Raw genomic sequence first — 25930 nt, 5'->3', positions numbered from 1 at the left:
CAGGTTCAGGAACAGTTAATCCTCCTCAACTATTAGGCTTGGAACCAAAGAGGATAATTTCACTCAATTTCACTTGCCCCATCACTGAACTGTTCCCACAACCTATGGATCCACTTCAAGGGCTCTTCATCTCATGTTCTCAATATTTTTTTTTCCTTTTGTATTTGCACAGTTTGTAGTCTTTTGCACAATTGTTGGTGCACTTTCATTGATTCTATTATGGTTATTGGATTTATTGAGTATGCCCTCAAGAAAATGAATCTCGGAGTTGTATACAAGTACTTTGATAATAAATTTACTTTGAACTTTGAAATGCCTGCTCACTATTATTGGCACCAGTGACCAATGTTTGGCACAGTTAAGGTTAAAAATATTGCAAGTGCAGAGTTGGAAAGGACAAACTAACACCCAGGTGTGATTTCCACAGGTCTCCATACTCAAGACAGTAGCTTGCAATTACAAGATTAGTATATCACACAATGCCATAAGAGCATTACAGGAATGGAAATCAGACATTTGACAACACCTAATCGTTTTTCCTGCTTGGAGACATCTGGATGTATAAAGCAGATGGACTCCCACACATCTTCTCTCACTTTACCATCATAAAGTGAGCAGGTCGCCATTCCACTCTCGGTGTATGGGACAGAGTGGACACATGGATCTTATCTACAGTGTACTATTCCATTCTCGGTGTATGGGACAGAGAGAACACATGGATCTTATCTACAGTGTACTATTCCATTCTCGGTGTATGGGACAGAGAGAACACATGGATCTTATCTACAGTGTACTATTCCATTCTCGGTGTATGGGACAGAGAGAACACAGGGATCTTATCTACAGTGTACTATTCCATTCTCGGTGTATGGGACAGAGAGAACACATGGATCTTATCTACAGTGTACTATTCCATTCTCGGTGTATGGGACAGAGAGAACACATGGATCTTATCTACAGTGTACTATTCCATTCTCGGTGTATGGGACAGAGAGAACACATGGATCTTATCTACAGTGTACTATTCCATTCTCGGTGTATGGGACAGAGTGGACACAGGGATCTTATCTACAGTGTACTATTCCATTCTCGGTGTATGGGACAGAGTGGACACCGGGATCTTATCTACAGTGTACTATTCCATTCTCGGTGTATGGGACAGTGTGGACACAGGGATCTTATCTACAGTGTATTATTCCATTCTCGGTGTATGGGACAGAGTGGACACCGGGATCTTATCTACAGTGTACTATTCCATTCTCGGTGTATGGGACAGAGTGGACACCGGGATCTTATCTACATTGTACTGTCACACAGTCAGGCCTTGCTTCAGAGCTTCCTATGAATAGGATTACCCCAAAACATATCAGAATGAGCAGTGGTATTAATTTTGAGGAGTCCTGTGAAATGTTCAATGTTTACAGCTCATCATAATAATTTCAAATTTAGTCTTCTTGCATCGCTTGGAATGTGTGAGGCTTCTGGGACCCCAGTTTCTGGATTAAATTACACGAGAATGTGGAATGTCAGTGGTAGGTTCTTTCCAAAATAACACCACCCACTTCACTGTGGTTGATTACAATCGCACCAAAAAACCCTCACCACTACTGCCACCCTTCTTTGAGTTGCCTGTGTACTGAATTGAAAGGGTCCCAGCTGAGGTTCCAAACTCCAACTGGCAGGGGTGGGATTTGGAAGGAAATGTGCAGTCCAGGGAGGGAGGGAATACAAACTCACATGTTGTAACCTTTCCCATTTGCACTTGACATTGATGTATTAAAATAGTGTCTGCATTGCCAAAGGGAGTTTATAAAAATACTATAATGGGCACAAGGCTTTTGTTTTCAAACAGGCTGGCACAATTCCCCCACTGAGCACTCTGGGTCAGTACGGAAGATATATCATGCCTTTCACAACCTCAGGATGCACTTGACAAACAATCCAGAAACAGCAAACTCAGCTTTGAGATAAATAGCAGGTATGCTATTTTACTGACACTGTTTCATGGAAAAAGCTTGTCTGGAACATCACCAAAACTCTCCCCTGCTGTTCCTTGAAGTGGCGCAGCAGTTCCATCAACATCCAACTGGGAGTGCACATCTTGCACAACCTCTCATGGTCCCAGAACACACCATCCACAGTCAAGAAAGCTGACCAATGCCTCAACTTTCTGAGGAGACTAAAGAGAGCTGGACTGTGCACACCAATATGCACGACCTTCCACAGATGTATGGTTGAGAGCATCCTAACAGGCTGTGTCACTGTGTGGTACAGAAACTGCACTGCGATGGACAGGAGGGCTAACTGAAACTGCCCAATACATCACTGGCACCAGCCTGCCCACCATCGAGGACATATACATTGAAAAAGGCCAGCAATATCATGAAAGAGCCCACCCACCCTACTCGTGGACCTGTTCATTCAGCTCCATTAGAGAAGAGGTTGTGTAGCATCCACGCCAGAACCATCTGACTCAAAAGCAGTTATTTTCCCCGGCCAAGCTAAACAACACCTCCACCCACTAACCCACCATCACTACTTTATCATTTCTTGCTAGAGCCAATTTATGTAGACACTCCTGCACCTAGTGTCAAGTTTATGAATATACAGCCTATGAATATAAGCTAATCGTATGTATTCATATGTATTGTGATTTTTATAACCATATAACAATCACAGCACGGAAACAGGCCATCTCGGCCTTTCTAGTCCGTGCCAAATGCTTACTCTCACCTAGTCCCACCTACCTGCACTCAGCCCATAACCCTCCATTCCTTTCCTGTCCATATACCTATCCAATTTTTTTTTAATGACAAAATCGAACCTCCCTCTACCATTTCTACTGGAAGCCCGTTCCACACAGCTACCACTCTCTGAGTAAAGAAGTTCCTCCTCATGTTACCCTTGAACTTTTTCCCCCTAACTCTCAAATCATGTCCTCTTGTTTGAATCTCCCCTACTCTCAATGGAAAAAGCTTATCCATGTCAACTCAATCTATCCCCTTCATTATTTTAAATACCTCTATCAAGTCCCCCCTCAACTTACTACGCTCCAAAGAATAAAGACCTAACTTGTTCATCCTTTTCCTGTAACTTAGGTGCTGAAACCCAGGTAACATTCTAGTAAATCTTCTCTGTACTCTCTCTATTTTGTTGATATCTTTCCTATAATTCGGTGACCAGAACTGTACACAATACTCCAAATTCAGCCTTACCAATGCCTTGTACAATATTAACATTACATCCCAACTCCTATACTCAATGCTCTGATTTATAAAGGCCAACATACCAAAAGCTTTCTTCACCACCCTATCCAATTGAGATTCCACCTTCAAGGAACTATGCACCATTATTCCTAGATCACTCTGTTCTACTGCATTCCTCAATGCCTTACCATTTACCATGTATGTCCTATTTGGATTATTCCTACCAAAATGTAGCACCTCACACTTATCAGCATTAAACTCCATCTGCCATTGTTCAGCCCACTCTTCTAACTGGCCTAAATCTCTCTGCAAGCTTTGAAAGCCTACTTCATTATCCACAACGCCACCTATCTTAGTAACATCTGCATACTTATCCAATTTACTACCCCATCATCCAGCTCATTAATGTAAATGACAAACAACATTGGACCCAATACAGATCCCTGAGGCACACCACTAGTCACCGGCCTCCAACCTGACAAACAGTTATCCACCACTACTCTCTGGCATCTCCCATCCAGCCACTGTTGAATCCATTTCACTACTTCAATATTAATACCTAACGATTGAACCTTCCTAACTAACCTTCTGTGCGGAACCTTGTCAAAGGCCTTACTGAAGTCCACATAGACAACATCCACTGCTTTACCCTCGTCAACTTTCCTAGTAACCTCTTCAAAAAATTCAATATTATTGTGTGTTTTGTGCCGCATTTGGATCCAGAGTAACGAACAGTATGTTTGTTTACACTTGTGTACTGAAGAATGTGAGAGGCCACTTTAGTTTCAATCTGTCACCCAGGAGAGCAGCTTACCCAAGTACTGCACAGACACTGCAGTCTACACTTTCATTCTCAGAGTGCTAGAGTGGGATTTGAACCCACAACCTGCTGAGTTGGAACCATATCTGATACAGGAAAACCATTAACAAAAAAATCAATCCAGCCTTCCTTGACTTTCAATCTCAGTTTATTCTGCCAGAAGGGTCAATAATGACAGAAGAGGGTGGGAGTGATACCACAAAAGCTTTTGGCTCTGCCAACACTGGAGGTCTGGAGATGGAATGAGGCTGCGAGATTAGACAATCACAGCTGGGCACGGGCTCTCTTCAACTTGCGCTCCCGTAGAAAGCTTTTCAAAAGTGAAGATGAGTGGGCAGCGACTGAATCTACATTTTCTCATCCGCCTCTGATCCTCGCTTAATGTACTTTATTTCTAGAGGCATTTTTCAGATACCAAGGATTGACTTTAAACTACATTTATTATCAAAGTATGTATAAATTATAAACACGAGAAAATATGCATATACTGGAAATCCAAAGCAACAAACACAGAATGCTGGAGGACATGGGGAGGAGTAAACAGCTGACGTTTCAGACCCAGATGCTTCATCGGGGATTCAAAGGAAGGGGCAGGGAGCCAGAATAAGAAGGTGAGGGATGGAGAGGAAGAAATAAAAGTTGGCAGGTGATAGGTGAAAGGAGCAGAGGGAAGGGGTGAAGTAAAGAGTTGGGAGGTTGATTGGAAAGAGATGAAGGGCTGGAAAACGGGGAATCTGATAGGAGAGACAGAAGACATTGGAAGAAAAGGAAGGGGGAAGGTAAGGACAGAAGGGACGAGAGAGAAACAGGGCTGGGGGATGGTGAAGGCGGGGGGGAAGGGGGTAATTACCGGAAGTTTGAAAAATCTATGTTCTTGCCGTCAGGCTGGAGGCTACTCAGACAGAATACAAGGTGTTGCTCCTCCAATCTGAGTGTGGCCTCATCGCAACAGTAATGGATGCTGTGACTGCCATGTCAAAATGGGATGGGAAGTTAAATTGAAATGGACAACCACGGGGAAATCCTGCTTTTTGTGGTGGACAGAGTGTAGGTGCTCGATGAAGTGGTCTCCCAATCTACGCTGGGTCTCACCAATATACAGGAGCACCAAACACAGGAGATGACTCCAACGGACTCTCAGGTGAAGTGTTGCCTCACCTGGAAGGACTGTCTGGGGCCTTGAAAGGTAGTGAGGAAGAGGGTGTAGGGGCAGGTGTAGTGCCTGCTCTACTTGCAAGGGTAAGTGCCAGGAGGGAGATCAGCGGGAAGAGATGAGTGGACAAGGGAGTTGTGTAGGAAGTGATCCCTGCGGAAAGTGGAAGAGGAGTGTTTGGCGGGGATGGTGGAATTAATGGATAATTATGTGCTGGACATGGAGGCCTGTGGGGTGGTAGGTGAGAACAAGAGGAACCCTATCATTGGTGTTGTGGTGGGAGAGTGGGATGAGGATAGGTGTGCGTGAAATGGAAGAGATGCGGGTGAGGGCAGCATTGATTGTGGAGGAAGGGAAGCCCATTTCTTTGAACAAGGAAGACATCTTAGTTGTTCTGGAATGAAAAGACTCATGATGGCTGATGGCAAGAACATCGATTTCTCAAACTTCCGATAATTGCACCCCCCCCTCACAATTCCCCATCCCTTCTTCCCTCTCACACCTTCTCTTCCTCCCTCTGGTGCTCCTCACCCTTCCCTTTCTTCCATGGTGTCAACCTGAAATTATTAACCTGCTCAGTTGAGGAAAAACACCAGAGACACGAAATTACCTCTGAAACGGTTTTTATTCAGAGAGGAGTTCGCAGCCCCACCCACTTCGGGCGTAAGGTAGCCAACTCCCAATTTGTCGGTTTACAAAGGTCATACTAATACCCAAAAGCAGGATACTACATTCGCAAATATGGTTACCAATTCAAATTCATCGATTGGCTTTTGCATAGCTAAGCACGCGAAATACTCAGAATAAGTATAGACGCAAGCGTAATACTTGGAATGGGTATGGACGTAAGCAAAACACTCGAAATAGGTATATAGCTCAAAATACTTTGCTGAACACATTGTCTTGTGGTCACAAGGTTCCTCTTCTTTGTGGTTGCACATGCTGTCTGGCATCTTGTTTTAGCTACCTCTTCCCTGTCCTCCTACACTTCCCCAATGACGTATCCTCTCCCTGGTCCTGTCTACATATTTTGCTGCACTTACCCCTCGCCCACCCCTTCTACATGTACCCCTTACCCTCTTCACATTCTCAATGGCATTCTGTCCTCTCCTATCAAATTCCCACTTCCCCAGCCTTTTATTGCTGTCACCATCAACTTCCCAACTACTTACTTCACCCCTCCCCCCTCCTGGTTTCACCTATCACCTGCCACATCATACTTCTTCCCTCCCCCACCCCCACCACCTCCTTATTCTGAATCCTTGCCCCTTTCTTTCCAGTCCTGACGAAGGATCTCGGTCCAATTGTGTGTTGTTATGTATAAATGATACCACTTTGAAATTTGTCTCCTTACAGGCAGCCACAAAACACCAAAACCCAAAAGAGCCCATTCAAAAAAAGACCAACAAACTTATGATGCATTCTTTCTGAGCTAACCCTCAGGATAGTATAATCCCTGCAGAAGGAATCAGGAGATCATGGTTACTGTGCACTGTACACCTGTCAGCCAGGTGAGAAGTATAGGCCACATACATAAAATGTTCACATATCCTTTATATTTAACATACTTAAAGGTACCACAATGTACTATTTAATAACGGCACAGTAACAGGCCTTCCAACCCAATGAGCCTGCACCGTCCAACTGCACCTTTGTGATCAATGAACCTAATAACCCGTATGTCTTTGGACTCTGGGAGGAAACCAGAGCACCTGGAGGAAACCCACACAGTCACAGAAAGAACGTAAACTCCTTACAGACAGCAGAAGGAACTGCACCTAGGCTGTTGCTGCTGCTGTTGTAGTGTTACACTGACCCGTACGCTAACCAGTGTACATTTAAATAGGATTGCAGTACGTGTCCATTACATATTAATCCTGGCTCTTAAATGGACTAGATGTGAGGTATTCACAGCTGGCATACATTTACCACAACAGTGTCTTGCATTCTGGACTCCCAAGGTGTGGGAGAGGCATATTTAAAACCACGTGGATGTAAGAGCATGTTGTCAGTGAATAGCGTGATACATTACAGTTGGAGAAATTGTGCAGGGTGTGCTAACATAATCCTCAACCACAGATCAGTCATACTAACTGTCACGTATTGAAATGGTAAGATCATTTAACGTAGTCTGACATTTGTCAATCATCGTTCAGGGAGGGACCAGCATGTGATGTGAGGGAACACGGAAGCGAGAATGAGTAATAAAGACATGTTCAGAGCATGAAGCGTTAAGTCATGATATACGCACTATCTAATTAAGTACCAAGACAGGCTGCAAATACACAACACCAACCATAACTGGTTATACCAAATGAATGTTCACTAGGTGTACTTCATGTTAAAACATTTTCTATGACAGAAGTTGTCCCATCATTAATTTTGCAATCTGAAAAGGATTCAGAAGCTATTCTTCTGAATGAAGACTATATATAAAGCTGACTGTCACTTTATTATTGATGTCACCTTCAGCTTCTGTCTCCCAAATGCCCCAACTATCATTTTGTGGGTATTTTTGAAAGCTGAGGTAGATCTTTACGCATGGATAGAAGTAACTGCATGCTTTCACGTGCAAACATCTACAGATGCACGGTGGAGAAAATTCTGACTGCATTCTCAGCCTGGTATGGAGCCTCTAATACACAGGGCTGCAGACTGAATCAGTCCCATCTTGTGCACAACGTTGTGTATTTAGTATTTCAGTAATATTTGAGTAATCTTGTTCATAAAGAGTGAGCACCGGGTGATAATCATCGTAACACACAACCCTCCTTGTGATTGAGGACATCTTCGAGAAGTGGTGCCTCAAGAATGTGGCATCCATCATTAAGGACCCTCACTGTCTGTGACGTGCCCTCTTCTTGTTACTACCATTGTTGAGGAGGTACAAGCCTGAAGTCCCACATTCAATATGGGGGCGAAATCAGTGGGCTGGAAACCAACTAAGGGGTTCAGAGGTGGGTGGAAGGGGCAGGTTCACAATAGTTGTATCCTCCTGGCCCCCAAGCAACGGCCTGAAGTTATCTATTTAACATATTCTGATCCTTTTCACCTGCTACGTTTCCTGACACCTATCATGGGACAGCAAATGAAACCTTTGTAAAATAAGGCACGAAGACAACAGCACAGATTCAGTTTATCTTTTCATCGGGGGTTAGTCTCTCATCTCCAAACATCAAGAATCAAAACTACAAGTAATTTAATTTTACTACAAAAAAATTAGGCGAGCTTTTCTAGTCCTTGCAGTCAAAAGTTCACCTACTTTTCGGTCGCTCATTTTATCACCACGCTCTTTGTATTTTCTCTGACCCTGAAACTGGGTTTACTCAGTGACAACCTTAGTATTGCAAAGAGCACTGTTCATGTCAACCCCAATATAACAAGCAGTGGACCTACAAGTGTCTAAATAACTTGTCAGTCTTTGTGTTGTTCAAGTGTTAGCCAACACCTAACACCTAGTGTTCCTACTGTAAAACACGTCAGTGTCTGAAACTCACACACTGCCCCTATCTAGCATACACACACACACACTGTAGAACTTTCTATCTGATATACAGTGTAACATACAAATATCCAGATGGCAGTGTACACAACAGGATGTTATTGCATTGAAAAGTGAGAGTCAGCTGCCTCACCTTACCTGAGTTTATCTTCAATATCCTGCAAAGAAACAATGCGAAGAGTTAGTTGGGGGGATTCTGACTGATATTATACATTTATGATCACCGATTCATAAGCATCGACACAACCCTTCAGCCTGACTGTGCTGACCACCACGTATCCATTTACACTAATCCTTTCTATTCACTCGATATTCCCATCAATCTCCCCCTGGATTCTACCACTCAGCCAAACACTAGCAGCAATTTAAGCTGTTCAATTAACAACAATTTTCATGTACAGCACCTCTTGAAGTCCAACCGTACGTCCCCATCGTGAGAGGTGGAAACAGGTAAAGCTGGCCAACAGGGCTCTGGAGAAGTTGTATAGGCCACTCCTCTGTACAGTGGATTGCAGAAACGTTGATGAACTCCAACCATACCGTTGACTTTGGACGATGGAAATGGGAGGTCATCAATGGGCTAAGCTCCACTGGGAGCCAGACCCAAGAAGAAGAATGTACAGTATTTGGGAAATTGGAGGAAACCAGAGCACCCAGAGGAAACCCACGCTCACTTGGAGAATGTACGTACTCCACACACAATCTCAAGGCTGAACCCAGATATCTGGAGCTGCAAGACTGCTGCTCTACTGGCCATATCACTATGAGGCTGCACATCAGGGGTGCTGGAATGACTTGCATCGATGTTGCATTAAAACTCTGGATAAAATGACCTGCCAGTGTGTTGAGCATATTTCAAGTCAAAACCAAAATTCAATTCATTCCCTGCGAACTGCAGCATAGAACTTAAAGCAGCTTTCCAGAACTGTCACATCCAAGGCCAATGGAAGCTCTTCAGTTATGCAGGCACAAGGGCCAATCGAACTCAGCATCCACTCTCGTATCCTGCTGTCTGAGATCATGGACACCAAATACTGCTGGCGTCGGACTGACTCATGACTTCCCTGCTGAATGAGGTGAGTAAAATGAAATCAGACGATGGGAGATGTCAAACAATAGGCAACAGATGGAATGCTGCAGGAAGAATTGTCAGTGGATGCAGGGCTGTGTTAAAAACATGAAGTCGAAAGACATATTATGTCAATAGATGTGCAGCTAAATCAATATCCTGCACAGGGAGGAATATCAATGGATACAGAAATAAATAATAGAGCAGGAGATAAAGCAATATTTGCTCTTATGGCAGGAACATTAAGTCAATGGAAATGGAAATTAAATCAATAGATGTACAAAGATATGCAATGATAAATCAAATGATATCAAAAAGCTATACATACAGAACTGTACAAAAGTCTTAGGTGCATTATTTATACTGGAGTGCTTAAGAATTTTGCACAGTAATTTTATGCATCGCACTGTACTGCTGCTGCAAAATAAAACAAGTTTCATTGCCTATAAACCTGATTCTGATATGGGTCTCTGTAGTGGACTAAACGTGGGAATGGGACAGGGAGAGGGGAATCAAGGGTGGAGAAAGGAGAGGGACCAAAGAGACATTTTTCAATGATCACAAGCCAATTGTTTGGAATCAAATGACTTTGCCTGGTGTCTCAGAGCTGGGCGTGTCTGCATCCACACCACCCCTCATACCTGACACTCCTTCCTCTATCTGACCCACACCCCTCCAGCCGCACGCCACCCTCACCTTTGCTCCCGTCAGATTCACAAACTCACAATCCGCACCACATTGACAAATACGATACTGCGCAAAAGTCTTAGGCACCCTAAATATATATATATGTGCCTAAGACTTTTGCACACTATTGTATATAACAAAAAGTAGTATCTTAAAATGAAAGAAATTTACCTGAATAAGTTTGTAATCTTATGATAATAGTCAGATTCTTTATTGCTTTCACTCAGTCCAATTGGGAACTTCAGGTCAGTACAGGACCAGACCCTTTCCCCTATATTGTCGTGCCAAACTAATTAAATTGGTAATCAAATGCTAACTAATCCTTCTGCCTATGTCCAGGATACTGACGGACTTTTACCGCCGTACCATTGAGAGCATACTCACCAGCTGCATCTCAGTGCGGTATGGCAATTGCCCCATATCGGACCACAAAGCACTCCAGCGTGTGGTGAAAACTGCCCAGCGGATTATCAGCACCCAATTGCCCACCATTGAGAACATCTACCATAAACACTGCCTGGGCAGGGCGAAAAGCATTATCAAGGATGCATCTCACCCTGACCATGGACTTTTTACTCTCCTCCCATCCGGTAGGCGCTACAGGAGCCTCTGCTCCCACACCAGCAGGCACAGGAAGAGCTTCCCTGAGGCTGTGACCCTGCTGAACCACACATCACTGCGCTAAGCAGTATTGCACCCATATTGTACTGTCTCAGTACTTTTATGTTTGTGTGCTGTAGCACTTACTTTTTATTTGCAGTTATTTTATAAATAACACTATTCTTTGCATTTCTGGTTCGATGCTAACTGCATTTCATTGGCTTTGTATCTGTACTCGGCACAATGACAATAAAGCTGAATCTAATCTAATCTAACCTAATAATGCCCCTGTCCTTATCCATGCTCATTCACATGCCTGTCGAAGAGCTTCTTGAAAGCACCATCACTCCAGGTAGCACATTCCGGGCACCCACCACACACTGTTCTAAACAAAAAACTTGTCCAGCCATCTTCTTAGAACTTATCCCAGCTCACCTTAAAATATTTGACCTGACCTGATGGGTTTGCATTTTTGTTCATTTAATCTTTACACATACAGCACAGTGAGCGAGTGAGTGAGAATCCCTCACCTTTGGTTTCAACAGTGCCAGTTGATTGAAGGTGTCCAACTGCCTTGTGAGCTCCTGCATCTCCTCCGTAAGTTTCTCCATGGTGACGTTAATCTCAGCGATCACCTCAGCAACGTGTGCAGTAGCCACCGCCTCCTGTAGGTCCACCAGGTGAAGGGCTCTTCGCTCCTCCTCAAACAACAACTTCCTCATCTTGGCAAATTCCTGCTTAATACAGTCTGCCATTTGCCCTTGAGTTACCTGAGGAAGACGACATAACCATGAGTCGGGACATATCTGAGCGCAGGTTAGTGAGGGATAGATTAGAGAATGTGCTGGAACCATGGATGTGGTACAATAGGGAAGATTGGGGTTGACTGGAAAATGTGGAATGTCAAGCAATGGTGCTGTTAATGTGGGATCTCAGGGCAGGAGTGCTTTGGATAAGGGGTGTGGCAATGCAGCTGTTATCGTGGGGTGTGGTTACATCAGGGCAATGTCATGTAAATAAGGGTTAAGGTCTATCAGACAATACCGCTGGTCGTGAGATCAAGATGTTTAAAGCAGTCAGTATTACAGTGAATGAGGGTGCAGTCTATCAGGGAATGTTGCTAAGAATGAGAAATATATTTTGGATAAATTTAAGACTTATACTGGAACAAATTATTGGAATACAACTTCCACATAGCCCAATATTATTTTTACTAGGTGATATTGAAGGGATAATACCGAAACGTAAATTGAATAAATATCAGAAAAAGTTTATAAAAATTGCACTGGCAGTAGCCAAAAAAGCTATTGCAGTTACTTGGAAATCAGATTCATATTTAACTATGGACCGTTGGAATAATGAAATATTTAGCTGCATTCCACTTGAAAAAATTACTTATAATTTAAGAAATGAATGATATATTTTTGAAAATTTGGCACCCTTATTTACAAAAGATAGGATTAAATGTATAGGTCCTTTGAAGATAAAATTATTAGCTATTTGGGGAAAAAAAATAAATAAGGATATATACTAAAGCTATTTTGAACTCCATGGAGCATGCGGGGATCTTCCGATATCCAGGCAATCTTTCTTTCTTCTTTCTTTCTTTCTCTTTTTTTTCTTTTTTCTTTCTTTTTTTTAGATAGGGATGTTAAGGGGGGAAGGGTTAAGGGGAGGGGGGAGGGCTGATATTAATTTTTCATTACTCTATTATTCTATTCATTTTATGTAATTCTCTTAAAAATTTAATTAAAAAATATATTTAAAAAAAGAATGAGAAATATGGACAACCAGGCAATATTTCAGTGAATGGCTATGGATATTTCAAAACATTGATAAAGACCAGAAAGAAACTTAATATTTATTATCAACTTTGGAGATGAGGCAGTTACTACAACATTGCAGAGTTAGCTTCTAACCAGTAACTCCAACAATATTGTTCACAATACACCATTTACACTTGTAAAAGAGTCAACTGGACAACAGAGGATTTTTTATAATTATGCAAAGGCTATTTCCGTGCTCCTAGTAAAATGTCTTTTCAAAAATAATGTCTTTCCGTTTCTGAGGCAGCTAAGCAGATTCTAGTGACGTGGGGACATTGCCCATGAGTTAGAAGCGGATCACCTGGGATGAATGCCACCAACAAATTCACCTTCATATCCTCTACTCAAACACTTCAATGTAGCAGCACTTATACTAGCCAGTTGCAATTTAGTTGTAATTTGTGTCTAATATTAGTTACAGAAACTTAGAATTTAGTCAAGAATTCACCTGATTAACTAACTTAAAAGCTTATTGTGCTTGGGCATAAACCTTTGATTGTGAAAGGATTGCAATCAAAGTTAAAGTCAAAGTCGAGTTTGTCATTTGCACAACTGCATCAATGCACAGGTGTAACAAAAACTTACTTGCAGAAGCGTTACAGGCACATAACATCATTCACAAGAAAAACTATACATTAAACATGAACAATACTCTAGGTTTTACAATAAAGAACACAATTAGACAGAGAAAAATGTCCATTTGTTAGTTATATCTGTTACTATCCCATGCTGATTTAAGCTCATCATAGAGAACTGGGTGTCGATGATATGTCAGTACAGGGCAACATGAGGTAGCCAGTTGAAGCTTCTCCGAGTGAACGGAGGGGAGCTGGATATTGAGGGGCTGTGGGTTGGAAAGCGATTGGAAATTATGGGGCTGGCTTTGAAAATGGTGAGCAGCGATAGTGAGGGGTGTTCAGAATGGGAGAGAGTGAGTGACCTGGGCGGGGGAGGGTGAGATAATCAAGCAATGTGTTGAACAGAGGCTGGCCACCTGAGTGTGTCTTATTTACCTCAGCACCACATTCCTGATCAATCCCCAACGTAACATCAGAGTGTTCTTTTCTGGGATGCCATTCAGCCTATTTGATCCACACCAACTCCCATCAATCCCAGTCTCTTCCCCCTTATTTCCTGTCTGAGTACATGTATTATCACATTCCCTGGCTGGAATGTATTCAATAGTTAGCCTCAATAGTCCTCCCAGATGAAGAATTCCAAACATTTACCAGGAAAGGAAGGGAATAGGGCTAAGAGAAATGGCCAGGAAGGTTTGCTAGTGCTCCACTGGTGGGGGAGGTGGGGAAAACTAGCTACAGGGAGTTGAGAAGCAGAGTGTCAGAGCAGGTAGTGGAATGGTTGTGGAGGAAGACGTTGCTAAACCTACATACAAAGTCAGGAATCAAAAGATTGAGCACAGTGGAAATAATGTCGTAGGAAAGGCTGTTAAACTCAGGGCATGGAACAACATATGGAATTATGGCATTGCAGCCCCCAGCCATGAGTGTGAGACCTGGTTGCAGGAAGGGCAGGACTGGCAGCTCCATATTCTGGGGTTACGATGCTTTGGACGTGACAGAGCGGGAGGGATAAAGGAAGGAGGAGTGGCATTACTATTCAGAGAAAATAGTGTGGCAGTGCTCAGACAGGATGGACTGGAAAGCTCGTCCACTGAAGCTCTATGGGGGGAACTGAGAAATAAGAAAGAGATAACCACATAATGGGATTATGTGATACACCACCCAACAGTCCTCAGAATTTAAAGAACAAATTTATAGAGATTGCAGCTCTGTGATAAGGCTGTGATAGTAGGCGATTTTAACATTCCACATATTGATTGGGACACCCATATTGTAGAAGGCCTGGACAGGATAGAGTTTGTCAAATGTGTTCAAAAAAGTTTCCTTAATCAGTACATCGAGGCCCCAGCTAGAGAGAGTGCAATAATAGATCTCCTATTCAAAAATGAGACTGGGCAGGTGACAGTTTGTGTAGAGGAGTACTTTGCACCTGGTGATCAGACAGACATTAATTTCAAGATAATTATGGAGGATAGGTCTGGTCCTTGGGTTAAGATTCTAAATTGGAGAAAGGCTCATTTTGATGGTATTAGAAAGGATCAGGCAAGTGTGGAGTGGGACAGCTGGTTTTCTGGCAAAGGTGTATTTGGTAAGTGGGAGGCCTTCAAAAGTGAAATTTTGAGAGTACAAAGTTTTTATGTTCCTCTAAGAATATAAGGCAAAGATGACAGATTTAGGGAACCTTAGTTTTTGAGACAAATTGAGATCCTGGTTAAGCAAACAAAGGAGGTGTATAGTGGGTATAGGCAACAAGGAGCAAATGGGGCATTTGAAGAGCGTAAGAAATGCAAGAGAACACTTAAAAATGAAATCAGGAGAGCGTAAAAAAGGCATGAGGTTGTTCTAGCAGACAAGGGAAGGAGAATCCCAAGGACTCCTATTAAGACCAAAAGCATAGCAAAGCATAGACCCCTGGGAGATCAGAGTGGTCATCTATGCAAAGAGCTGAAAGAGATGGAGGGGAACTTAAATGGATTTCTTTGCATCTGCATTCACTCGGGAAATGGAAACAGAGTCTATAGAAGTGAGGCAAAGCGGCGGTGAGATCATGGACCATATATAGTTTACTGAAGAAACTATGTTTGCTCTCTTGAAGCAAGTTAGGGTGGATACATCCCCAGGGCCTGACTAGGTGTTGCCCTTGAACCCTGTGGGAGGCTAGTGCAGAAACTGCAGGGACCTGAGCAGAGATATTTAGAACGTCCATAGCCACGGGTTATTTTTATGTGGTGAGAGGGGTATTTGGGAGCTGATGTTCTTGCGTTTTGTTTGGGGGTTGATGAACAAGCTACCATTCTTTTTCTTCTTCTAGGTTTCATGGCTATCTGGAGAAGAACCTCAGAGTTGCATACTTTGATAATAAATGAACCTTCGGGTAAGGTGCTGGAGGATTGGATGTTGTTCTGTTGTTTAAGAAAGGCTCTAAGAATTAAGCCAGGAAATGATAGGCCAGTGAGCCTGACATCAGTAGCGGATAAGTTTTTGGAATGTATTCTAAGGGACCAAGTACATGTGCATTTGGATAGACAAGGACTGATTAGGGATAGTCAACATGGCTTTGTGCATGGTAGGTCATGTCTAACCAACCTTACAGAATTTTTCAAGGAAGTTACCAGAAAAGTTGATGAAGGCGAAGCAGTGGATGTTGTCTACATATACTTTATCAAGGCCTTTGACAGGGTCCTGCATAGGAGGTTGGTCAAGAAGATTCAGTCACTCGGCATTCAGGATGAGGTAGTAAATTGGATTAGACATTGGAGAAGCCAGAGAGTGCTAGGAGATGATTGAGTCTCTGATTGAAGGCCTATGATTACTGCAGGAAATCAGATGTGCCACAGTGATCAGTGCTGGATCCGTTGTTGTTTGTCATCAATATCAACGATCTGGATGCTAATATGGTAAACGGCATCAGCAAATGTGTGGATGACAGCAAGACTGGGGGTGTAGTGGACAGCGAGGAAGACCACCAAAGTTTGCGGTGGGACCTGGACCTGTTGGAAACACGAGCTGAAAAATAGCAGTTAGAATTTAACGCAGACAAATGTGAGGTGTTGCACTTTGGGAAGAGAAGCCTTACACAGTGAATGGCAGGGCACTGAGATGCATAGGAGAACGGAGAGATATGGGAGTTCAGATTCATAAATCCTTGAAAGTGGCTTCACAAGTAAATAGGGTCGTAAAGAGAGCTCTCGGCACATTGGCCTTCGTAGATCAATGTACTGCGTACAGGAGTTACGTTGGGGAGGTCTAACATGGGGTATCATGTGCAGTTCTGGTTATTTACTACAGGAACGATGTCAATAGATTGAAAGGGATGAGAGAAAATTTACAAGGGTGTTGTCAGGGCTTGAGGACCTGAGTTGAATAGGTTTGGACTTTATTCCCCGGAGTGGAGAAGAATGAGTGGGCATTTGACATACAAAATTATTAGGGGTATAGAAAGGGCAAATGGAAGCAGGCTTTTCCCACTGAGGGTGCATGAGACTAGAACTAGAGTTAAGGGTGAAAGGTGGAATGTTTAAGGGGAACATGAGGGGAACTTTTTCACCCAGACAACGTGGATTGAGCTGCCAGTGGAAGTGATGGATGCCGGTTCAATTTCAGCGTTTAAGAGAATTCCAATAGGAACATGGATGCGAGGGGTATGGAGGGCTATATTCTGAGTGCAGGTTGATGGGACAAGGCAAATTAATAGTTTAGCATAAGCTCGATGGGCAGAAGGGTCTGCTTCTTAAGGTGGTGTTCTCTGACTCCAAGAAACTGACATGGAAAGGGAAAAAGGGAGGAGGGAGACCATGGAGAGTCTGATTCAGAAAGAAACAGGTCATCCTTGAACCCGAGGGACTGTCTAAGATGAAAACTGTAGTGAATCAATGATAATTAAACAGAAAGGGGCACACAGAATATTGTTACAGATGAGACTATCAACGTTGCAGTGAGTGAGGGGCCCTGTCTATCAGATACAATTACACTGAAGGAGGGTTGCAGTGTATCAACCAATGTGACATTAGACTACATTGCACTGATGGTGTGTAAAATTTAGATGCTAGTAGGCTGAATGAGGAAAGTGCTCCCTGACAACATTATACTGAATGATGGGTGTGTAATCAGGTCACATTCCACTAAATAAAACTTGTTGACATCATCCAATTTTGCAGTGAATGAGGAATGTGTTAAATTGCACCGAACATACTGGACAATGGAGTACAGCAGTTAAGATTATATTCCATTTAGCAAAGAGTGTGCAATGCTAGACATCATGACGTGCACTGGAGAATACTGCACCAAAATCAGATTGAATAATGGAACAGGAGACGCAACACATTAGCAGGAACAGCAGTGGTACTAGGCAGTGATGCAATCACATTGAAAGTTTTGGCAAAAGCAATCGAACAGGGAGTCCGAGAACGTGAGAGGGAATAAGCTGCAGGGTACTGAGGAATAAGGGGAAAGAACCTGGAGTGATTAGGTTGTTGTGGACCCAATGGGCCAAACGACATCCCTCATGTTGTTAAAGGTTAAAGTACACGTTGCTGGAGGAACTCAGCATGTCAGGCATCATCTATACGGATAGAAATGAACACTCAAGACATTTCGGGCTGGGATTCTTCATCAGGACTGTGAAGAGAGAAAGCAGAAGCCAAAATAAAAGGGTAGGGGAGAAGCGTGTGCTGTCAGGTAATAGGGGAGAGCAGATGAGTGGTGGGGAGGGGACAGAATGGGAAAGTGGTAAAGAGCTGAAGAAGGAGGGGATAGTAGACCACAGCAAAAAAAAAGGAAAGGAGGAGGAAGGTGTAGATTATGGCCAGGTCATCAGAGTTGGGGAGGGGAATGAGACCAAAGGTATAAGGGTGAGTGGGGAATAGAGGGGAACAGTTACCAGAGGTTAGAGAAATCGATGTTAATGCCATCGTGTTAGAGCCTTTTGACAAAATAGGAAACGTTTCTCCTCCAATGTTCGTCCAGTCTCAATGTTGCAGGAGGGAAGGGCTTAAGCAGATACGTCAGTGTGCAACATATCAGGCAGCACCACTTCTAGGGCCTGGAAACTGACGTACGGCTCCACTTGTGGGATCATTGCAGTCGGAGGGTACATAGACCGAATAGGATGCAGAACATCAGAACAGACTGAGCCACTTCATCTACCACTGACTTAATTCCCCACCTACGGCTGACTGGCTACAGGGGCACTGCAGAAGCTGGTACGATAAATATTCTTACATCATCTAACAAAACCCTGCTTATTATCCTCAGAGATTTCATTATACTCCCAAGGATTTCACTACTTTCTGAATTTTGGCAGGTCCGCCTGGATATCATCCAATGACATCTTAAAAAAACACAAAGCACAAAAGGCCCCAGTCAAAAATGCTGCAAATATTATGAAGTGGTGGACAATGGATTTTGTGAGTGCAAGGAATGAGTAAGGGCGGAACAGCAAGAGAGCAGTGAGCTGTGAAAGGCTGTCAGAGCTGACAGCTTGTGCAAGAAAGGGCTTAATTGAAAGCCATGTAGCGTGTTCTGTTAATCAGACAGTAGCCTGTGGATGACCCAATCACACAAAGGGCTCGCTCAACTCCAAATTCCACTGCTGTCCAATACAACTGTGTCAGGACACGAGGCGCCCCAGTGAAGGCTGACGCGGGGATTTGAATGAAATAAGCTGATACAAGTGCAGTGAAGCACACACGAGCCTGCTGGTGTGAATAAGTGAATGAAGATGGGTTGAAATTCCCAGTGCCCTCTGCGGTGTGAGGAGAACCCGTAGGCATGATCTGTTACCTCCTCAGAGATTGCAGCACCTCATACCACCAACGGCACACGGGTAGCTCTCTCCCTGTGCGGATTAAATACAACAACTGTTCTCTCAAATGTGAGCGGGCTGCTCATGAAAATAGTCTCAGGCGAGCTGGCAATAATGGCTTCAGCAACTGAGTGGGGGGCAGGGTACAAAAGATTTGAACCCCTTCCTCACCACCTGTACTGACAGCCCAAAACTACAACTCCAGCCACACAGACACTTTCATATAAACTACACTTTACCTAATGCGGGACGTTTGCCAAGGGAGGTTTGCCCTTTATGCAACTTGTGCATTGGCTAACCCTAGACACTGATACAGTAGCTTTTACCTACATCTAACCCATACTACGTCAGGTGTGTTCCCTCCTTCAGCCTGAGAGGGATAGGGGAAGATTTGCTTCCAACTCGGTCCTGTGGCTCCTGAAATGACTAAGGAGGCCAATGTAGGAGTAGATGGGACATGCTTACAGAGGACCTTGCACCATCCCTCCATTGTCTTCTCAGTAATACATAGGAGAGTCAACCTAGGTCCTATGTGAAGTTCAACAGAGATTAGCAGCAACGAGAAGCCAGGGCGGGCACCTCCCCTGATCTTATGACTGAAGTTAACAACTTATCTTCTCAATGGTAACTTAAGGAGAACTAAAAGACCTCATCCACAAAACAATAAAAATGACACCCAATTAAATGCTTTGAGATGCCTTACATTCTGCTCCGAGGGAAACAGAATAGTCATAGATGAAAGAACATTAAGCTTATTTCTGGCGATGCTCATTGTTACAGTGATGTGGCCCGAGGCATCGGGAGAAGCTGACGACCGAACCTGAATGCCTATTTGATCTCTTATCATGGTTTTCAAACCACTGCAGCTCAATCATGGAGAAGTATCTGTCGAGGGAGAATGGGTGGCCAATAAAAAGGTACAGGCACTTACATTTGGGTCAGCCCATTTCGCCTTCAATCGCTCCACCATCTCCGACATGGCACCGTTCAAGTCAGCAGGAGGTCTGCTCTAAGGAACAGAAAAGAGAAGGAGTTACAAAGATCACGACTCGCGTTTCAGTTACTCTTGAAGCAATTACGAGCCCCCAAAACTTTCTTGATGCCGTATGCTTTCAGGTATACCTATCTTTTTTCTGTTCTGTGAGAATTTAGTGACAGATTTGTAACATTCATGTCATTGATAAAACGATGCACAACTTCTGCTTTTCACTAAAAGTTGGAATGAGGTGAAATAGGCAAGGAAACAGAGGAAGTCTGAGCATAACTGCCTGCCTCATGGGTTCATGTTGAGCGGTGGATGATTATGAAAAGCTGGGAAAAGATGATTTAATGAAACTTACTTGTATGAAACACAATTACAACTTTGACTTCAGGAAGCACATCAATGGTGCGAGGGTTGAGTCCCTCAAGTTCCTAGGAGTGAACACCAACAATAGCCTGTCATAGTCCAAACACATGGACACCACTGCCTAGAAAGTGCACCAATTCCTCCACTTCCTCAGGAGGCTACAGAAATTCAGCCGCACCAATTTTTTATCAGTGCACAATGAATAGTGGAATGTCTTGAAGACACTGCAAGAGAAGGACCTGATGGACACAGTGGGATGGTTTGCTGAGCAGACTGTCCAGAACATCTGCCAGAACAGCTCATTGCCAGATCTCAATAACAAACACTGAGACCTTGCCTAGCTAGCAGTGAGAGGGGCCCTCCCGAACAGGTCCTTCTTGCACGCCTGGACCTTCATTCCCATCGTGAGGTGTCCACGGATGACTATAATGAACAGACAGTTGCTCATCTCTTTGAAGACACTGGGTTTGTTGACCAGGAAGGAATTAAAATATGGGAAAACATCCAACTCAAATGGGTCAAGGACAGTGGAGGCAGACAAACTAGATGTCTTTGTTCTTGAAAGAACAGAAACTGCCATTTTGTGAAACTGCTCTGTAACCTCCATTTTTTGGGAACTGTCTTAACTGTTTTGCTCAGGAATAGTTCTATCAAAGTGCATTAAAACAGACACAGTGATGTTTCTGATAATCTAATGAAGCAGAGATCAACTCCAAATAAGAAGTTATTTGTGGGGTGTACTTTGGTATGACGGAACATGCAGGTTTATGAATAGAGGCGTCTGAAGCTGGCTGATTCAGAACAGAGTCATTAATTACAGGTTATCACTTGCAGAAAGGCAGTGAATTGGCGCTGGCCTGGAAATTTGACACAGGTGTCTGTCAGGTGACCCTAAGTCAACGAGATTGAAATGCAACATTTGAACTGATCAGGAAAGTGTGAATGAGGGGCTTCCAATGCTAGTGGCGAGAACTCTGGAGACTGACTATCACAAGTAAGAGCTCCATGCCAGGGGCTGGGACAAGAAGGATCAATCATTTGGCCAATGGGAGATCCCGATTTCAGTGTTACAAACTGGAGAAGTGAGTATTGGTACAAAGGGAACAGTAGAATTCACGTTCTAAGTTGTTGGCCCGGGGTCAACCTAGTTAAACCGATGTTGTGCAGAGACAATAAATTGTGAGCTTAGATTAACTAAGAGTTGCACAGTGAATTGCCCAAACTAGACCAGTTGATAATAGTCAACACGTTTGTGAAGAGGTTACAGAGAAAGATGCGAGGGCCTGTGTCTAGTTCTTCTGGCAAATCCTCAATTCAGTGTTTTCACTGTTGGTTTGGCAGTGCATCGAGATGTCCGTCGAGGAATGCCTCCATCTGCCATACTCCAGGCTGCAGGGGCACGTGCTGAGGGACACAGTGCCACACTGCAAGGGCTCGGTGGGGAAACACTACAGTATAGGGTACGTCCACTAGTGAACAGAGAGGCATCCGTTTGGGTAAGGAAGCCCCTCAATTATTGCAGCAGTGTATCACCCCTGGGGTCCACATACAGTAAGTGGCAACAATCCTAGTGGCTTTAAGTAATGTAATAGAACACACTGATGGAATAATTAAAAAGCATTGCTTAGTTTATACTTGAAACTTTTTTTGTATGGATAAAGTTCATGTTGATATCTGGATTATCACAGCTCGGTGTGGTAACTAGTCTGCTCTTGACCACGAAAAACTGCAGAGTTGTGGACATAGCTCAAGACGTCACAGAAACTAGCCTCCCTTCCATGGACACACAAGAGACTGCAGATGCTGGAGATCTGGGACAACACCAGGGAGCTGGAGGAATTCGGAAGGTGAGAGGAATCCTGATGAAGGGCCTCGACATGAAATGTCTCCTGCCCATTTCCCTCCATAAAATGCTGCCTGCTCCCCACCCATGGTCTTTGCTTACACTTCTTCCTGCCCCAGTAAAGCAGCCAACACAATGAAAAAGACCCCTCCCATCCCAGGCAGTCTCGTTCCTCCTCCCTCTCATTGAATAGGAGCGACAAAGGCCGGACGGCTTATACAACCAAGCTAAGGAACAGTTTCCATTCTACTGTTATAAGATTATTGGACAATTCCCTATAAGGTGGGTCTTGACTTTACAATCTACCTCATTAAAGCCTTGCACCTTATTGGTTGTCCGCAATGCACCTCCTCTGCAATTGTAAACACTATATTCTGCATCCGCTATTCTTTTCCCTTGTACTTGCAAAACAATGTGGTTCACTGCACCGTGGAAGTTGTGACAATAATTAACCAAGTTACAACTTCTACATTCAGATTACTGTGGCAATTTATACAACCACCATGCTACAGACGCTATTTGGCTGGTGTAGGACAATCATAAAACTTTTTGTTTAGACTTTCACAGCAATTAAAGGGCACTCCATTTGTAAACACAATGACTACGGATGTCAGCCTTCCTGGCACAAGTGATCAATTCTCATTCCTAGGGACTCATGAAGTATTTTTGTATTCATAAGTATTTAGGCAACCCGGTAAAATAATTCAAAATTACTACCTTTGATTATTGGCCTTTCATGAAGTCCTGATAAAACCATCATTTTTGAAACGTCGTGAGTTTAAAATAGAGCTGGATCATATGCCACACTAGAACATTGGCAGAAAAGCAGCAGCTTAACTAAAGGCCTTTACTGCATTCTCAAGTGAATGCAAGGAATATGATGGTGATTGACAATAAACACCCCTCCATCCATGTCACACTTATCACCAGAACGTTGTCTGTGGGAGTGCACGGTAGAGGGTAGGCTTGCACTTATATTGTACATTTCCCAATCTCAGGTGTTTTTCAGCCTGAAATAGTACTAAACTGTGACCACTGCACAAACTGGTTGCAACACCTCCCATATAGAACAGTGCTTTGGGATGATTCGAGACTTTGAAAAGCTTTATACCAAGGCAGTTCTTTTTTCTTTGAATAGTACCATTGTATCTTTCAGACCATTTCAAGTAAACACGCTTTTTGGATGCTATCAAACAACATATTTCATAAGCATCAAAAAGAACACAGCAGCCCCTCATAAAATGAGTGTGATTTGCACTAGCATTAGTTGTATAATGCTAATTATACCAACATTAGCCATATAGTTAGGATTATACTACAAATTCACATCACAGAAACCAGCCTCCCTTCCATGGAGACACAAGAGACTGCAGATGCTGGAGATCTGGGACAACACCAGGGAGCTGGAGGAACTCAGAAGGTGAGAGGAATCCTGTTAAAAAGCCTTGACCGAAAATGGCTCCTAATACTTGTAGTAGCCATGCATCTGTTCTCTCGCTGCATTGTATTGTTGCACATTTATTCTGGTGGTTTGTCACGTGGGCGGGGGTATGGTAGAAGCAAAGGGAATAAGTTCTGTATTCACACTTGGTCTCGTTAGTTTCAGAGCTGGGGACTATCAGGTGTCATATCTTTTGTTGTCCGCTTAAGTACGTCTAATCATTAGTTTTAGTTTCATAAGTTTCATTGTTTTAGGATTGTATGCTTTGCTAGTTGCTAATGAAGGATTGAATACATTTCTTCACCTTTTTTGAACATTGTTATTGGACTGATCAGAGGCCGCTTCAGACAAGATAACGCCCTGTGCCTGGACTTCAGCAGCGGCATTGGCTTGGTCGAGCAGTCGCTGCATTTTGTCAACAAAAATTTTTGACAGTTATTCCAAATGTACATCAGTATTCAGACATGTTGGCATGGCAGCCTGTGGCAAGTAATGACCTTCTGTTGATTCATGCTGCGTGTCTGGGGTTGGAATGCAGTTTGGAATGGTCACCGTCGAACATAAGCTCTAGAGTAGTGGTTGCCAACCAGTCGATCGCGATCAACCGGTCGATCTTTGAGATTTTCCCAGTGGATCCCACAAAAAAAATAAATACACAATTACTGTTGTAATGTGAGCATTATAAAAATAAGTAATACTGATTAGGATAATGATAATATAGCAATACTCCCGCTACGGAAAGCTGTTTGTAAAGAGAGGTTGTTTCCGGGGTTGCGGGGTTTTACTTCCGTTCGGGGTTGAAGGCCCAGCAATCATTTTTCACAAAACATGCTGCTCAAAACAAGGCTGCTATTGAAGCATCATTTCGTGTAAATCACCTTTTGGCTAAACACAAGAAGCCTTTTACAGATGGCGATTTATTCAAGGAAGCAACGGCCAATACTGCAGAGACTGTCTTTAATGATAAAAAACGACACCAAAACTGCAATACGAAATATACCACTTGGCCCTGCAACAGTGGCAGGGAGGGTAGAGTCACTGTCAGAGGACGTGGATCGACAAGTGCTAAAGGACTTGTCACTCTGTGAATATTTTTCATGATAGTTCGACGAATCTCTGGATGTAATGTAAACAGCTCAGCTTGTTGTATTTGTCAGAACGGCTTTCCAGGATTTTACAACAAAGGAGGACTTCCTCACTCTTTTGCACTTAAAGGAGAGAACGAGAGGCGAGGATATTTACAATGAGTTTAAAAAATATGTCCATGAACATGACATCCCCATTCATAAACTGGTGGCAATTACTACTGATGGGACCCTAGCAATGTGTGGTGTGCGTGTTGGTTTTATAGCACTGTGCTGTAATGACCCTGATTTTCCCGACTTCCTGGATTGTCACTGTGAGGTTCATCAGCAGCCCTTGGCTGGGAAGGTCGTGGACTTTTCTCATGTAATGACACTGGTGGTCAAACTGATAAACTTGATTCGAGCAAAATCGCTTGAGCACCGCTTATTCAAGGTGTTATTGGATGAGCTCGATGCCGCTTACGGAGATATAATTCTTCATACTGATGTTCGGTGGTTGAGTCGCGGCAAAGTGCTGCAAAGATTTGTTGACTTGCTGCCTGAGATAAAGACTTTTCTGTCAACAAGAAACGAGGAGCACGAGGAATGGTCAGCTGATGCATGGCTACTGGATTTAGGGTTTCTAACGGCTGAATTAAATGCACTTAACAATGAGCTCATGGGAAAAAACCGACACCTGCCCCACATGATAAGCGCAGTAAATGCGTTTAAGGCCAAGCTCGGTGTTTCGATTTCAAGTTTAAAGAACTGGAGGCCGACACACTTTCCCAACTTGGAGAAAATGTTACATCGCCTACCAGCCCCGACTAGGAGTTGAGGATGCCATCATCTACCTGCTGAACCGTGTCTACGCCCACCTGGACAAGCCGGCGAGCACTGTGAGGGTCATGGTTTTTGACTTCTCCAGTGCGTTCAACACCATCCGCCCTGCTCTGCTGGGTGAGAAGCTGACAGTGATGCAGGTGG

At 43.4% G+C, this 25930-nt stretch overlaps 1 protein-coding gene across 1 annotated transcript in view; it reads right to left on the bottom strand.

Moving 5' to 3' along the window:
- Positions 1-25930, bottom strand: part of trim44 (tripartite motif containing 44) — a 99885-nt gene that overhangs the window by 53882 nt on the left and 20073 nt on the right. The window contains exons 2-4 of the mRNA XM_073049141.1: positions 20179-20256; positions 11568-11807; positions 8820-8839 (exon numbers count right to left, since the gene is read on the bottom strand). Of these exons, the coding sequence (XP_072905242.1) occupies positions 8820-8839; positions 11568-11807; positions 20179-20256 (338 nt within the window). The remainder of the gene's footprint in view (positions 1-8819; positions 8840-11567; positions 11808-20178; positions 20257-25930) is intronic.

Source organism: Hemitrygon akajei, chromosome 6, assembly GCF_048418815.1.
Source record: "Hemitrygon akajei chromosome 6, sHemAka1.3, whole genome shotgun sequence".
Lineage (NCBI taxonomy): Eukaryota > Metazoa > Chordata > Chondrichthyes > Myliobatiformes > Dasyatidae > Hemitrygon > Hemitrygon akajei.
Note: the sequence above shows the minus strand (reverse complement) of the source record. Positions and strands in the feature narration are given on the sequence as shown.